Source organism: Sipha flava, unplaced genomic scaffold (assembly GCF_003268045.1).
Source record: "Sipha flava isolate LNK unplaced genomic scaffold, YSA_version1 134_pilon_pilon, whole genome shotgun sequence".
In the NCBI taxonomy this organism is placed as follows: Eukaryota; Metazoa; Arthropoda; class Insecta; order Hemiptera; family Aphididae; genus Sipha; species Sipha flava.
In genome coordinates this window covers 1,916,069-1,933,522 of record NW_020271760.1, presented here as the reverse complement: position 1 = coordinate 1,933,522, position 17,454 = coordinate 1,916,069, and the positions used below count along the sequence as shown (strand labels likewise).

General features: G+C 33.2%; 1 protein-coding gene across 1 annotated transcript; it reads left to right on the top strand.

Annotated features, from left to right (window-relative positions):
- The first annotated feature begins 2,180 nt into the window (after positions 1-2,180).
- LOC112679341 (homeobox protein zampogna-like) lies at positions 2,181-17,181 on the top strand. Its single transcript, XM_025549111.1, has 3 exons — positions 2,181-2,817; positions 11,352-11,539; positions 15,419-17,181. The coding sequence occupies exons 1-3, from the start codon at positions 2,640-2,642 to the stop codon at positions 16,118-16,120; spliced, it is 1,068 nt and encodes a 355-aa protein (XP_025404896.1). The 5' UTR covers positions 2,181-2,639; the 3' UTR covers positions 16,121-17,181.
- The last annotated feature ends 273 nt before the right edge of the window (positions 17,182-17,454 follow it).

The window sequence follows — 17,454 nt, the reverse complement described above, 5'->3', positions numbered from 1 at the left end:
TTTCATCTTTATCTAGATAAATTTTGCATTATCTATTCCCAACACTGATCATTATTTATAATATGATTTTTAATTATTTACACATAAATATAAGTAATGTGATGTTATAGCTATCAAACTGTTTTATCTGCATACTGCGTCTACTAGAGCTTTGATAATTTGATAACTTGTATATGCATATTCGTATAAATCGAAATAAAATTAAATAACTTTATATAAATCCATGTTAAATACTCATTTTTTTATTTCTAAATACAAGATGAGTATAATAAAATTTAATATGTGTTCAGAAACCTAATAACATAATGAATATTTTTCTTTTTCCATAAGACCCATAATAGTACTCAAATATTATAAGCATGGTTTAATATAATATTTTAGTTCTAATGATGTCAACGTCCCAATTTATTGTTCATCTTCGTCTCTCCCTCTTATGTACCCGTAATTATGAACAAAATTAAATGTACAAAAACTGCATCTGAAATTTGCCACACGTCTTGAAATGATACCACCCGAGGCTAGCACGTGCCCCTGCAGGCCCCAACTGAACACTTATCAGCGTATAACATACGATACATATTAAAATATAATTTGATTGTCGAGTTCGTCACGAGAATAAACATTCAAATCCTGCAGGCCACAACTGGCTGATCCTCGTCCGTCTTGCAAGGATTTCGACATTTCATACGTCGCGGTACGCCTACGCACAACGGGTTTTCACACATCGTGATATTGCGAACCCACACATATGCAAATGCGGTTTTTCACGAATATTTGCGTGTGCGGCGGTGACGGTGTTTCGTAATTTAGCTTTTAACATTTAGTTTTAAACAGTATAACTCTAACATTTATACATTGTCCCATAATTAAATAAAATCCAACTGGAAAGAAATTTACTTTACCTTACGACAAAGCCAAATCTGTAGTTTTATACTGATATGTTCATATGCTATATAGTACTTATGATGTATTAAATTTGGAGAAATCTCATGCAAAAGAAGTACTAACAAATCTATATTTTCATAAATTTGAAAGTATCAGCTTCAACCATAATTATTCTACTCGTCAAAATAGATTCAATGTTTTTAAATTAAATAAATATAATACGGAATTTTGGAAAAAAAGATCCCTTTAATATAGGTATATATTTATGTATGAAGTACGATATACCTATAAAACAATTATTATTTTACAATGATTATGAACATTATAAGAAGTATATTAAGTATAAGATGAAAACTTGTTTATAAAACCATCCATACATTTGTGCTGTACTTAAATATTGTGCTTTTCTTATAAATTATTGTTTAATTATTACTTATTTATTTGTATAAACTTAAGTTGAATAGTTTGATAAGAATTAAATGTAGTTGTCTTAAAATTGTAAACACACCTTAATTTTTTTTTCTTTCATATGGCGTCGCTTCTGGTGAAAACATACATAATTTAACTAAAAATATTAAACAAAAATAATAACAAATACTGATTGCACTAGCTAAATTAACAGAAACTCTATACATTAAATATATGGCGTCCCACATAACCTTAAAATAAGAACTGTTGTCTCCTTCACAAGTCTTGGCTTTTGGAGACAATCATTTAAATAATTTTTTTCAATATAATGTATGTAAAAAAATTTTCTTAAATGCAATAAAGTTTTTATTATATTATGTTGTATATTTTGGGCATTCGCTTTTCTTAGACATTTTTTTAACGTTTTTGTGCATTTTGGGGATTCAAAAACATGCATTTATCAAAACGATAATTAATTATTTTAGAATATTTTGAAAGTCCCCGCTACCGTTATAGTGGTGCTGCCATAAAGTAACAACATTATTATTCGTTATTCGATCAAATGATTTTTTAAATAATTACTATCGTTAGGGAACAAATTTTAAAAGCATTAATACATTATCAGCGCATATCTTTAGGTTTTGAAGTGCATACAAGTGCTTGATAGTTGAGTTTTTTTTCTTAGAGCTATTATACATGTCCTCTTCCCTATTAATAATAACTAGAGTATACGTCGATAGCCGAATAATAGCGCCGCGGATGTACTCGCGTACGTAACCGAAGGACTTTTGGCGGGCGGTACTGGCGCGCGGTCGAAGGGCGGCGAAAGAGTGCGTCAACCACGATTGGCCGGAGCAGCACCGATCCCTTTCTCGACCCCGTTCTCCGGCGCGAAGCCCTTTTCGCGTAAGCAGTCGTTTGTTTGCCGTACGTCGCTCACACCGTCGAGAAGTGTGTCCCGTTTTTAGCTTCAAATAACTACAGCACAACACTTAGCCACGCGAATCGTTACATATTATAACACGAACATTATATACGCCGCACGTCTACTATTCTGCCTGGTGCTCGAACCATCGATGCTGCTTGTCTAGTACGATAATACGAGAGAACGAATCCGTACGATAACATCGTCCGGATCCGCTGCATACGATAAATCACTTACGGGATCGATCTCCAGCCGCGTGTACGATATTAAATTTCTGAACACGTCCGTCGCGTTCCTAGTCGAGAACTTTAACGACAAAGTTCACGTGTGCGACGAATTCCTCGCAAACGTCAGGACGCGTTTACGAACGTTGCACCGCGAGGTTTTCGCGCCCACCGTCCGTATCAAAACACACGCACGGATGACTGAAGACAAAAATCTCACCCCGTTTTCTATAGCGGACATACTAAAATCCAACGACCAAGGGAATGGCGGAGGTGGAGGTGGAGTTGATGGACGTGACGGCGGTACAGGGCATCGCGCGAAAGACAACGAAGCATTGGATATGACCAACAATAAGATATGCGCTCACAAAAAAGGTAAGACTATAGTATTATAATGGGCTGTTTGTTTACAACAACGCGTATCGTTCCGTAAGAGACGGATAAACGAATGCTAATTCAATTTCAATTTGAACCAAAGAAGTTTTTTTGGAGCTACTAATGTTTTATTTAATGCATTGTTAAAAAACAAATGTAAGATTTCATTATTTTATATTCTTATATTTATACTATTGTAATATAAGTAAAAAACTATATATATAAATTTTATTACGGAAAAAGAAAATTCTTTAAAAATTATCAACAGTTGAATTTTCCGGTTTATAAATGTAACGTGCAAGGTGTATATAATGATAATAAAAAATTATGTGATTTTATTGTAGCTCTGCGATACTATCGACAACTCTGATGAATTTACGGAACAAGTAATACATTTTACTAACATTCATAATTTCGAAGAAAATTTAAATAATTTTAATAATTTTAAGAACCACAGAAATTAAATAAGATACGTCCAGGGGGTTGTATGGAAGCAGTTGATGAATTCCTTTTTTTATTCTTTGATACAATTCATTTGATCCCTATTTCATAAATAATTTATCAGCTTGAATATTATTAATTTAGTATCATATTTTTCTATGAAATCAAGAACTAGAAGAAATATTAATGAGAGTCGACTGCAATCTGTATTGTATCTATCATACAATTTATTTAAAAAGAGGCAATTTTTAGAAACTTAATAAAATTAAAAATATAGAAAAAATATTTAAAAAAATATTAAAATATAAATCATAAATAAATATAAATAATAAATATAATAATAATATCAAGGAATAAATTCAATAATATATAAATCTCATAAATTATCTATAAATTCTCAAATTTAAATATATTAAAAAATATATAAATTAAAATGATAATTATGTTTCCTGATGTAAAATTTAAATATTTTTCCAATTTTAAAAATTAATTGAAAATAAACCAAAATGTTGTAGCATTGTCAGAGCTCTTTTCGTAGCCAATTACTGGGGGATTTTTTTTTGTAGGTTAAACAATAGAAATTAACACATAGTTAAATACAATTACTAAATAAACGAATGGTTACTCAACCAAGAACTAGTAACATTACACACGGATCAATCACAGAATCAAAAGATACTACGAAGATCACTGCGCCTTACCAATCCCTTGTAAAACATGCATATAGGTAGCATTTTTTAAAATTTGTAACTCGTACTTATATAAATATTGGGTTCGTTTTGTGGCTATATATATCATCAAAACCGCACACTTACCGTTCATAACCGCACATTTTACATCGTTCAATACCGCACATATTTATTCTATTGTTAAAAAGGGAAATTTGAAAGGTCGGTAGTTCAAGACCGCACACATTTGGTTAACAGTTCCTTTCTCTCTACACACTTTGCATATACAGTTCACGTTGCCGGTTTCGTGTGAGTCCTATCTAACCTGGGACCTACTTGGGGTGATGTTACATATCAAATCGGGGGATATTTTTGTTTTTAACTGTCCGAGCGAGCGAATGACCCCACTCGGTCTCGAGGTGCACTCATGTTATTTTAGATAAATGTACAGTAAAACCTGTCTTATGCGGAATTGCACGGGACTAATAAAAATTTCCGTTTTAGGCAGGTTTCCTTATAACTGAATACAACGGAAAATTCCGTACTATACAGATACGATATACTGCACGATTAAAGTTGTAACATTTTCCGGTCAATAATAAAAATAAAAATATTAAAAATTAATTAATATCATAGGCTACAATAAATTTTAATTTTTAGTAAATAATTATAATAACAAGTATATTAATTAAATATTTAAAAATAATGATAAATGCGCGAAAAAATAAGCCTGTTTCATCGCAGTTATAGATACAATCACTATTATAATCTTTTATCAGCTCACCTATTTTTGATTTCCATTTATTTACTTCGTCAACATTGACATCATTAGATTCTCCACATACTTGATTCCATGAAATATTATGTCTTTTTCTAAAACATTCCAACCAACCGTTGGAACCTTTAAAATCGGTGTTCCCCAATTTAATCACGACGTCCTTAGATTTTTCCTGAAGCATTGGACCACTAATTGGAATGTTCTGAGATCTAGCTTTACCAAACCAATTCCAAACTGCTTTGTTGATTTCATCATTAACAGTCTTCTTTAAACTTCGTTTGCTTTTCCCATCTCCTAATAAGATTAATAAATATGACTTAAATAAAATGTAATTAATAATTTAATTATTTCATATGAACTTACCTTTTAACCATTCTTCTCTAATTTTAATTTTGTTTTTAATTATGTTATACATTTGCGTTTTCCTGCATTTAAAAGTATTCATTAATGATTTAACATTATTTCCTTTTTCACTTTCTTCGATTACTTTTATTTTTTCATTTAAACTTAAACAAATTTTAGACATTGTGAAAACAAGTAGGTACGACGATACGAAACGACAGGTGAACTTCGACTACGCCACTACGGTGACAATAATAAGCGCTAATTTATAGAATCAAGATAAAATTTAGTTATCTATCAATACGTATTAATCGCTGACCTTAAAAATTGTTTAGTAGCAAAATAAATGTGGGCATCAAAAATATTTTTGTTCATTTTATGATGTGTTTTTCCGTTTGTTAAAGGTTTATATGATTTACGGGACCAAAAAATAGCTTTCCGTTTTACGTTAAACAGGTTCCGTTTTATCAAGGGTTTAATCCTATGTTAAACTATAGAAATCTGCCGGGAACATAAAAAATTTCCGCACAGAACAGGATTCCGTCTTATCAAGGGTTCGCATAAGACAGGTTTTACTGTATACGTAATTGATATATATATATAAATTTGTACGGTATTGAACGGTTTAATTCAACGATAAACGCATATTTTACTTAGCATATATTTTTTTTTTCATGCTACATAATTTTTTTTGAATTATGAATTTTTTTCATAATAAATAAAACCATTCGCTCATTAGAATCAGTCGGTTAATTAACACATTTCACCTTGGTTTGAAAGTGTTCCTAATAACGGCTTTTACTGTACATACACTTCATCATCCAATATTTATTTAGTTTATCAATTGATTTATTTACGTTACTGAGTAGATTTACAACGATTTAAGTACCTCAGAACAACAATAAATGAAGATTGGGATCATTCATTAGAAATAAAATGTAGAATTGAAAGAGCTAGGGAAGCATTTCGAAAAATGTCGAAAGTATTCAAGTGTCATAATCTGTCTTTTGCTACAAAAATCAGACTGTTAAGGTGTTCTCTGTATTATTATATAAAGTCGAAACCTGGACATTAACAGAGTTAACATGCAAAAAAATTGAAGGCTTTGAAATGTGGTTGTATAGGCGAATACTAAAAATTTCATGGACAGATCGAGTTACTAACCAATTGGTACTGGAAAGGATGGGTAAACAGAAGGAACTGTTAACTACAATAAAAACTCGGAAGCTGGAATACTTTGGACACATTTTAAGAAATAATCAACGATACAATATACTACAGCTTATATTACAAGGAAAGATAGAAGGAAAAAGAAGTGTCGGAAGGAGACGTATATCTTGGCTGAAGAATCTCCGTGACTGGTACAATACAACATCAATTGATTTATTTCGGGCATCACTTGACAGAAATATCGTAGCCAATATGATATCCAACATCCGGAACGGATAGGAACTCACAGAAGAAGATTAGATTTAATTAATTCAAAAATGTATAGTATATTTAAGCATTTAAGGCTTGGTTACCTAAGATATTTAAAATATTATCGAAAAAAAAAGATGAAAATTAAAACGTTTTGGTGTAAACATATAATTTTTAGCTTGAGAATAAATAAACATTATTAGAGATCAATATGTAAGAATTAATGAAACATTTTGTAAACGTATATATATATTAAGTATAGAAATAGTTTACTTTCAAAATAAATCAATATTTTGAAATGAAAGTTATTGGTGATACTTAAAGTTATTTTTGTCGATTTAAAATAGTTTTTATACGAAAAACTTGAATTACAAATATTCCTATTTATTTTATTTTTTTTTTTCCAATTAGTGTATTTACTAATCCATTGTGAGCGATTACTGCAAAATATTAAGTAGTTTATACTTATAGAAATATGGCCAAATTTATTGTTTTTTTTTTTTTTGAGTTTTCTTATTAATTTTATACATTTTAATTATAATTTGTTAAATTCTTTAAAAGTTCTAAGTTTGTAACCATATACCATAAAAAAATCTTTATAATCCTCTAAATAGTGGCCATCCTTGAATAATGGACGTGTTTTGGTTACAGTGATCTGATGTGCTTAAATATCTCTGAATAACGGACAGCTATATATAGAATAACATGGACTAATTTTAGATATTTATGTATTTATGAAAATTATAGTAATCTATATAACTTAATGACTTTCGAGTTAAAAAAATTCAAACCAAAACCATTCAATCATTTCGTTAAGTCACATGTAGATCTATTACACGAAAGTGGTTTTCTGAAAAAAAATTATAAGTTCCGTTTTTTTCTCATCTTTGTAATCGCTTTTTGTAAAATATTCTTTTTTTTAATTAATTTTTTTTTTTTAGGGTAGCGGCCTTTTTGACCAGCCCTCCAAGTATATACTCCTCCATCTATTTTTATCCTCCGCTGCTTCCCTTCATTACAAATCAGCTTCTATCCTTCCGAAATCTTTAATAATACAATCTTCCCATCATAAGCGAGGTCTACTTAAGGGTCGTTTTCCTGCTGGGTTGTTTTCGATTACGGTCCTTATAATTGATCCCGGTTTTCTCCATGCATGCCCTACCCATCTCAGTCTTTTGACTGGGATTTCTTTTGTGATGTTAGAACTTTGAAAAAGGTTTTATCACTAATTACTGTTTTCGATGCTGACTTGATCGTGATTTGTATAGCTTTCCACCTTGTCTAGTGTGTTCATCATATAGGATTTATCTTGCCAATTTGACTGCGCAACTCATCCTTAAAAGCGTTACAAGTATTTGATCGCCAAGTTTGAAAATATTGAAGTTAACTAGAGTCGTTTCCTCCTATTTCTTTATTTTTTGATTTTAGTTTCATTTTGACTTTTACTAGGTAATGATTGGAGTCGCGTCCGCTCCTCTGACCGTTCTTATATCTTATATGCAGTTGCCAAATCTCGAATTTATTAATACATGATCAATTTGATTCGCATATCTCCCATCGGGTGACCTAATTTCCTTGTGGATGTTTTTATGGTAAAACATAATACTTTTTACTATAAGAACTTTCCCTGTTGCTAGGTCAATAAGTCTAAGACCATTATCATTTGTAGATTATACGAACCAATTCGGTTGGTTTGAATGCTGTCCCCTTTCCTATCTTTTAATTAATTTGTCAGCTCAATTTTCAAAAACTTACATAGTTATTATCTTATCTATCCACCCCGATATCAAACACCTCTCAATAACGGTTAATTCTATTCAAAGGCATCACAGTAAAATAATATCCATGAATCAGTTGTATCTTTCTGCAGCATCTATATGTAAGCATTATGACATTTAATAATATATTATAGCTACTGCATGATTGATTATGGTATTAAATACTGGGAGTCAAGTTAAATAGGGTTTTTTTTTTTTAATGAATAATGTAACATAAAAATAATTTTAACGTATGTATAGATAAGAATAATGAAAGTTTAATTGAGAAACAAAAATCGATCGTGGGAATACTGCCACGGTCTAGCAGGAATGATGCTCACGCGGGTGTGTTTGAGCGTTATTAATCGCCACTTACACCGCCGTGGGTGCGTGTACCAATGGCTATTATATTATTATGTTGTACATATTAATTTATACACCGAGCATCATTATGTACAATAGAAGTCTTGATGGCCCCCAACAGTCTCAGTCGAGATACCGGATGACTGCTACTGCTGTAATCATAAATACAATATTATGATAATATTATATAATAGTATTTTTCTAGCCCTCCCAATCACTCGTTCTCTATTGTATAAGACGACACGGGTGGGTAAAACCTCATTCTCTTTTCAGTCGAATTTCCGTTTTACTCCTTGGAGTACTCTCTCTCTCTCCTTCTTGTGTACTCACGTGATTATCCACTTGAACGTGCACCCGTCGCGTACATATAAGTAATAGATACTTAAGTAATGAATGGACCCTACCGTTAATAATATGCGTCCGAAAACAGAGCATGTTACCATATAATAGCAGTGGTTATTGAAGTATGATTATCATAAAATAAAAAAATTTAAAAATAAAACTATTGCAATTTAAACATAACTATGCTGTTACTAAAATTAATGTGTAAGTGGATGCTTATATGTCTATATTCTTCAATGTTAAATTATAAATTAGTTAATATTTTTTTTTTTACGTTATCGTTTATCAATAACCTATAATCGCGGAACAATATATCATATTCAGTGACCATTGCAAACCACTGTAGTATCTAGCATTCTTCCATCGAGCACACTACACACGTTCCATGTATTAAGTATATAGGAAAGGCCCATACATTTCTCTGTCTGTGTACATTAGAGTAGTGGTGGATCCTGAGAGGAGGGATTATTAGGCCAGGACGAAGCGGCGGTGAGCAGGGTCGATTGATATTGCCCCGAAGGTAAACAAAACGCGCGACGATCCAGCCGAGCTGCGGAAGCCAGGACCCATCGGGCGCAAACAAACGGATCACATGAAACAGACGTTTTGTTTGGAAGTCAAGTGATGCATTAACGCGGTGAGTGCTCCTTGCCCGACCCCGCGCCACGCCGTCGCCGTTATATACGTACTTATATGTATATTATATCTGATTACCGACCACGACAGCTTAAATCAATTAGAAAAAGAGCGGCCGCGCGTCGAGTGTAAACATTGCGTTTTGTGTATACATTGCACATACACACATATACGTATACACTACAAATACGGCATGATTATTATTATATACACCGCCCGATTGAAGCCGTTGAGTATTTAGATTAAAACCATTATGAATTAGAATTTACGTAGGTTCGGTGGTGTAAATTGAATTTACTATGATATTAACCGTGATCAGAAAATGTCGAAAACGTGGATGTGAAAATCATACGTGTATGGTAAAGCTAAAAAATTCCGTTCCGTTACTGCGATCGTTTAAATGTTGTTGTTATTCGAGTGCTACACATCAAGCCGTTCTATTGGACCGACAAGTACGTCGAATCTGTTTGAATTTGACGCAATCACGGATATTTCACGTGGTAAAAATACGTTTAGCGACGAATAAAACCGATAAGACATTCAATCTTGGATTCGAACTGGGCAAGATCCATTTCGAAACGATGACGATCGTTGTTGACGTTGTGTTCGGTGGTAAACCGGGGTGAAAGCATTATTTTCATACCGTGCGCGGAACAAAAGTTATAAAAATGTTTTTTCCCTTCGAAATCGTAGTAGCTACTATAGTATATATATATTTTGAAAACGACGTCCGGGCGCCCGTTAGACAATTAACGAAAATAAAAGAAAAACACACCTTTTCACGGGGAAGTCTTGTATGTATGTGTATGTATACGAACGAGTATATATAATGCATATACTCGTATATATTCGTTTTGTACGTACGAAAAATTAACCGCATCCATTAGTGTACACGTATATACATGTGGCACACACGTAGAAAGAGTTCGGGCGACGCGTGCTATACGCGTGTCAAGGTAAAAGCCGATTTGGGCAACTGCAGTACAAGTGGTGCAAGTGTCACGTCACGTCGTTTGTTCGTGCAGGAAAGAAAGAAAAAGGAAAAAAAAACCTTTTAACGCTATTAGCCACCGCCGTTGTTCGCGACTCCCGTGGTGGCACCGGCTTGTACGACCGTTTCCGCAGCGGCTATATAGGTACGCCTTTTCCGTCAATCACGATAATAAAAACACGTATACAAATGATATCACGAGCCGGCGACACTTTTTCCTCACGTACCCATCTACAATGGGTATCGTTCACGAGTGAGTCCGCAGAGTGACACTAAAACACTACAAAAAAATAATGATAGCGTTACAAGCATCTTCGTCCATACAATAGCGCATAATCATTGCAGACGGTGTTGTGTTGTGTTGTGTTATGTAAAATAAATGAATAGAAAATAAGTTCACGTTAGACGCAAAATTAATTTTTGTTTGCAACTGTTAAACGAATTACGAGTAAATTCTCAATGTATTTCGTCGCGAACATGGATTTGGTCGAACTTTAAGGTTTAAAATGACATGAAATACTTCATAGATAGTCACCGACAGGCAAACGCAGGAAAAAAATACTGAAGAGTGGGTTGAAAAAAATGTAAAATTTAAAATGTTGATAAACAACGTGCTTTATTATTCATTATATAATATATATAATTAAATATTTTGTTTGCAAGTCTCATGGGAACTATTAATTTTGTAGGTCAAGTCATTTTTTTTTATAAAATTGTTTTCTGATATTTTGGGAGATGGGAGGGTTGACGCCTGGCCACTGAATATGTTTTGACGGATATTGTTTACGGTGTTTCAGAAGACCTTAAGTTCCAAGACATCGAATACCGGAGAAGAATCGAACTGCTGGGCAGCGGAGACTTTATATTTAATCGGACGGGAGACCATCGGAGTGCCCTTTCGCGATTTCTACGGACTCACAGCGAGAGACCACTGCACATCCAACAACGAAAAAAACGGTCCCGAGCTGCTTTTTCCCATTCACAGGTTAACAACTTAATTCAGTAGAACCCTTCTAATCCGTCACCTTTGGGACTGGGGGTGTGGTTGGAATGCGAAAAAGGTCGGATAATGAGAATATAAAGAAACATTTGAAGACAAAATGTTACCAAATTTATTTATTAAATTATTTTAAATACTATTTTTAATTACATACATATATTAAATAAAATAAATAATTAAATAATAAAATAAATAAAAAATTGAAAAATAGTAAACGGGCAATTAATTTTATAAATATATCTAGCCACATACTATAAATTGGAAAATCCATATTCATATCGATAATATTAGTCGGATCAAACAGAGTGGCGGACTAGCCGAAAGCGAACGAGAAGGGTTCTACTGTAGTATACTTATCCACACTTTCAACCCGACTATCTTTCGAATTTATATAGCGTGTAACATAGGTGGAACGCTAAAATGCAATTCTAAAATGTAATTCATGTATGGTTTATTTATGACAGTAGCAAGTAATCTCAACTTTACCACATTTCTATTTTACGATTACGTTTTTCTTATGTGTGAACCATAATTTTTTATACGAGTACTTGTAGTAGATTAATGCAATGTGTTTTAAATCCAACACTGCAATTTAAAATTGTTTTCATATGCATATGTATAATAACAAAATTATTTTATACTCAATAGTTCAGTTAAATTGAAAAATCGAAAAATCTATTATGGCATGGAAAATAGGGTTGAAGTATTTTTTTATTTAGTTTTGTTTTTGCACGATAAAATCGTCTATTTTAACGATTTATTAATTAAATTGTTTTACCGTGAGTTGATCATTAGGACGTTTCGTGAGGGTTACTTTTGTTTAGTGACATCAAACTCAAGGTAACGCATTCTGGGCGAAATAAAGACTTAACGAGTTAAAAATGAAGTACGAGCTAATATATTTTTTAAATAACTCTCAATTTACCGAGTTTATTAATTTCCATGGTATTCAGCTGATTGATATTCGTATTGAGTTTTTTTCCTAATTTAAATTCCAAAAATTTAACATATAAAATATATTTTATTGTAAAATTTATTGTTTTTACCAAAAATAATCGGTATTATAATCGCGAAAGCGTTGAACGCACTGTTCCTGAATTTCAATGGGAATCAAATAAACGCACACAAATATAACTTTATATAATAAACAAAATATAATCGAGTTAAAAAAAAAAAATCGCCTATCCTTTACTTAGTTAAGTGTTATTTTTTCTACTCAACTTGTAACTTGAATAAAATTACTACAAAGAGAATTCGTTTTTAATTCGGTACTTAACTTACAAGTCTCATAGGTAAACTAAACAAGTCATCAAAAATGTAACCTACCCGACCAGCGTCGCACAATAGTTGGCGGTATAACGATATCGAGCCTGGACGCGTAAACTTCTGTTTCGAATAATAATAATCTAATTTTTTGTTGGCAACGTTCGCCGTACGGGCATGTACCAGTTGCCCCCAAAAGTACCTTTTTTTATACCTATTCCCCCCAAATTACCTAGAGCAAAATGTACCAGTTGCCCTCACATGTTAATATATACACGATTAAAATATATATCCTATAAAATAGGGGAGGTAAATATACAAATAATAAATAAAATTATTTATAAAAATAATATAAAATAGTATGAAATGATAAAATCAAATTTTGATATTTGCAATTATATATGATATTGTATTTTGTAATAAATAATAAATATAATATATTATACAAATAGTATGGATAAAATGAAAATTGTATTAATAATAATAACCTATTACTAGGTGCAAAGCCAGGATTTTACAAAAACGTAAATTTAGACGCGTCTAAGTGGATAGCCGATTTATAACGGTATTAACGTCAATTATATTACGCTTTATCGGAATACGCTAGTTATTATCATTTATTAAACCCATCTTTATTAGTAGTTTTTTTTTTTTTGTAAGAAATTATTAAATGATACGATGTATACGTCTTTGATAGGTACATTTTAATAGACGAAAAGCACTGACGTTGTTAACACGATGGAAAATATTACGCGAATGTATAGTGAAAAGGGCAATGTTTTGTTAGTTTTAAATAATTATATTTTTTATAAAGATCGCATTACACAAGCGGGTGTGAAATGGCGATGTACATTAAAGTCTTGTACATCAAAGCTGTTTGTGAGTGAAGATGAAACGGTGATTTTAAAATCTGTTATCGAATATAAACATTCACCGCGTAAAAATTTAACAAAAATAACCATTTCTAATAATTTAAAACGCAAAGCTGTGGATCATATTTCTAAATGCCCATTAAAGTTAATACGTGAAGAAGTTTAATTATTCATAAATGTCATGGATGTAACATCAAACGATGTAAACTCCATTCGCAGAAGCATTTATCGTGCGAGAAGAAAATCACTTCCACCACTACCTTAATCTATTTCTGAAGTTCATTCAGCATTAACACTATTACAATTAAATACTTACAAAGGTGATAATTTTCTATTATATGAGAACGAGACGGAAAATATTGTATGCTTTACGACAGAATCAAATTTAAAATTTTTATGTTCCCGAGACAAAATTTTTATAGACGGAACATTTGAATACTGTGCAAAATTTTTTTTACGACTTTTTACAATACACTGTGTCAAAAATGAACATTATATTCCATTAGTATTTTCATTACTGCCTAAGAAATCATCGAAGACGTACGAATTATTATTTAATATGTTAAAAAAAAAAAATGCTCTAGCTTTGAACTTGAATTCAAGCCGTCAATTATTGTATCCGATTTCCAACAAAGTATTCATGTAGCTTCCAAAGTTGTTTGGCCATTAATTACAATCGTGGGGTGCAGATTTCATCTAACTCAGTCATGGTGGAAACGCATACAACTATTAAGATTAAAGTCGGATTATATAGATCCAAAATCAGAAATTGGAAAATGGCTTCACTTAATTTTCGGTCTCTCATTACTACCCTCTAGTGAAGTAGACGATTGTTTTGTTGAAGATCTAATGTCAATTAAGCCTTTATCAGAAAAATTAATTGAATTTTTTGACTATTTAATTGACACAAATATTTCCTCAAGTTCTACTCTTCCACCTGCACTGTGGGTTATGAATTCAATTGATTCAGAAAGGACTACAAATGCATGTGAATCATTTCATTCGTCATTTTCGAAGAACTTTAGTAGTGCACATCCAAACATTTTTATTTTTTTAAATGTTATAAAAGAAGTACAAACAAATACGTACATTGCTATAAGCAGTGTAAACGAAATTAAAAATAAAACTAATCACACATATTTAAACAAAAAAGTCAGAATAGAAGATTTTATAAATAAATATAAAAACAAAAATATTAGTAGATTAGATTTTGTAAAATCTGTTAGTAATTATTATAACAAAACATAATACATAATTATTATATTTAATTTTTTTTTTTTTTTTTGACAAATTATACCACATAATTATTATAATATTTATTATTTTATTAACTTTTTCATAATATATGATGTATACTACAATTTATTATGAATTTTTTATTTTTATCGTTATGATTTTCATTTTATCCATACTATTTGTATAATATATATTATATATTATAATTTATTACAAAATACAATATCATATATAATTGCAAATATCAAAATTTGATTTTATAATTTTATACTATTTTACATTATTTTTATAAATAATTTTATTCATTATTTGTATATTTACCTCCCCTATTTTACAGGCTATATATTGTAATCGTGTATATATTAACATGTGAGGGCAACTGGTATATTTTAAAAATCCCGATAACAGCCGTGGGGGGGGGGCAACTGGTCAACACCCCGCCGTACTGCGTTCGCAGATAAATAATACGACGTTTCGTGTTCACGGTGCGCAGGTGTTCGAGCTGGAACGGCGTTTCAACCAGCAGCGTTACCTGTCGGGGCCGGAACGCGCGGACTTGGCGCACTCGCTGAAGCTGACCGAGACCCAGGTGAAGATCTGGTTCCAGAACCGGCGGTACAAGACCAAACGCAAACAGTTGCAGGTGCCAACGGTTGCGGCGGGCGAGCACCGGACGTCCGGCGGCGGCGGCAGTTTGCCGGCCAAAAGGGTCGCGGTCAAAGTGTTGGTCCGGGACGAGTGTTCCGAGAAGGCGGCCGCTGCGACGGTGTACCACCACCAACAACCAGGCAGACACGCGGTGACCGGAACCGTAGCAGCGGCCGCAGCGGCAAGCGATTACCGTCTGTTACTGCAACAGCAGCAACGGAATCATCTCATTCGTGGCGTCGGCGGCGGCGGCGGCGGCGGCGGCGGTGACGGTAGTACTGAACTCGGTAGTGCTGAACTCGTCGGTACCACCGGTTACCTGGGTTTCGGTAACGGGTTGCACTTTTCGACTTCAGCCGCCACCGCCGCCGCCGCCCCGTATTACTGTTACCAGTACGCGCCGGTCATGGCGTACTTGCACGAGCCGGGCAGTCGGGTGTCGTCGACCACCACCGACGACCAGGACACGTCCAACGACGGCACCGAGTGTTCCATAAACATCGTCGACGAGTGTCCCACGTCCACCACGACGACGGCCTCCGAATGAACACACTCGTGATACGCACATCGCGTTGCCGCGGCAACGGTGAAAACATCGAAAGATTACGTTGCACGTACGCTCCCACCCCGCTCCTCTACCCCTCTAATCCCGGAGTAACACATGCGACGAGTACGCGTATTTATTTTGTTTTCGTAATCCCTTCCGAATCGCACGCTACTCGTTTTGTCCACGACCGATTTTCATGCGTACGTACGTGTGGCACGCCGGCGGTCATCAAAACCGCACACTTACCGTTCATAACCGCACATTTTACATCGTTCAATACCGCACATATTTATTCTATTGTTAAAAAGGGAAATTTGAAAGGTCGGTGGTTCAAGACTGCACACATTTGGTTAACAGTTCCTTTCTCTCTGCACACTTTGCATATACAGTTCACGTTGCCGGTTTCGTGTGAGTCCTATCTAACCTGGGACCTACTTGGGGTGATGTTACATATCAAATCGGGGGATATTTTCGTTTTTAACCGTCCGAGCGAGCGAATGACCCCGATCGGTCTCGAGGTGCACTCATGTTATTTTAGACAAATGTATACGTAATTGATATATATAAATGTATGCGGTATTGAGCGGTTTAATTTGGGCGAAAATATGTGGGATTAAGATAAAAAAGTGTGCGGTTATGAACGACGCATTGGGCACGCCGTATGGTTCGCACCCGACTGCGGCCGGGCGTAGTTTATTTAAACGACTTCCTTGTCGACGTTTTCAAAATATCGAGAATTACGATGGTACGCGATAATAACGGGTTCTTTTTCGGACAGGTCTCCGCACGATGAGCGTAAGCAAACTATATTAATCGCGTCGAATATTCTAAGGGTTGTGCGACGAAAAAGTAACAAATAGATGATTATTAATAATAATAATAATTATTATTAATAATGATAATTTGTTATTAATAAATAACAAATAGATGATCATTCGAGTATAGTAACAATAGTTTTACCGCACTGTTAAATTGTTTTTACTTTTAGAATATTCGGTTAACTTAATCGATTGTACTTATATTTTTCATAATACTTGATAACTATAAACTACACTTAACTGTTTAAAACAATATCAATTTTAATTATATAGGCTTATAGATAGTATGATTAAATAGACGTGTAAAATAATTTTAGTAACCGTTTTGAAATTTATAAGTGGATTTAGATTAGCAAAAAAACATGATATTATATACATACCATAAATGTATTTATTTGTATATTTGGTAAGTTAATAATTTCTTAAATAATAAGCACTTATGTATTATATAATTGTTATAGTTATATAACTTGGAGAATATTATAATTAAATGTATTATTTATTAATTATTGATCT

Bases quoted from the DNA above. Each gene is read 5' to 3' on its own strand.
- LOC112679341 (XM_025549111.1), top strand. From the start codon at position 2,640: ATGACTGAAGACAAAAATCTCACCCCGTTTTCTATAGCGGACATACTA. The intron at 2,818-11,351 runs GTAAGACTATAG...ACGGTGTTTCAG, and splicing joins GATATGCGCTCACAAAAAAG to AAGACCTTAAGTTCCAAGAC. The intron at 11,540-15,418 runs GTTAACAACTTA...CACGGTGCGCAG, and splicing joins CTGCTTTTTCCCATTCACAG to GTGTTCGAGCTGGAACGGCG.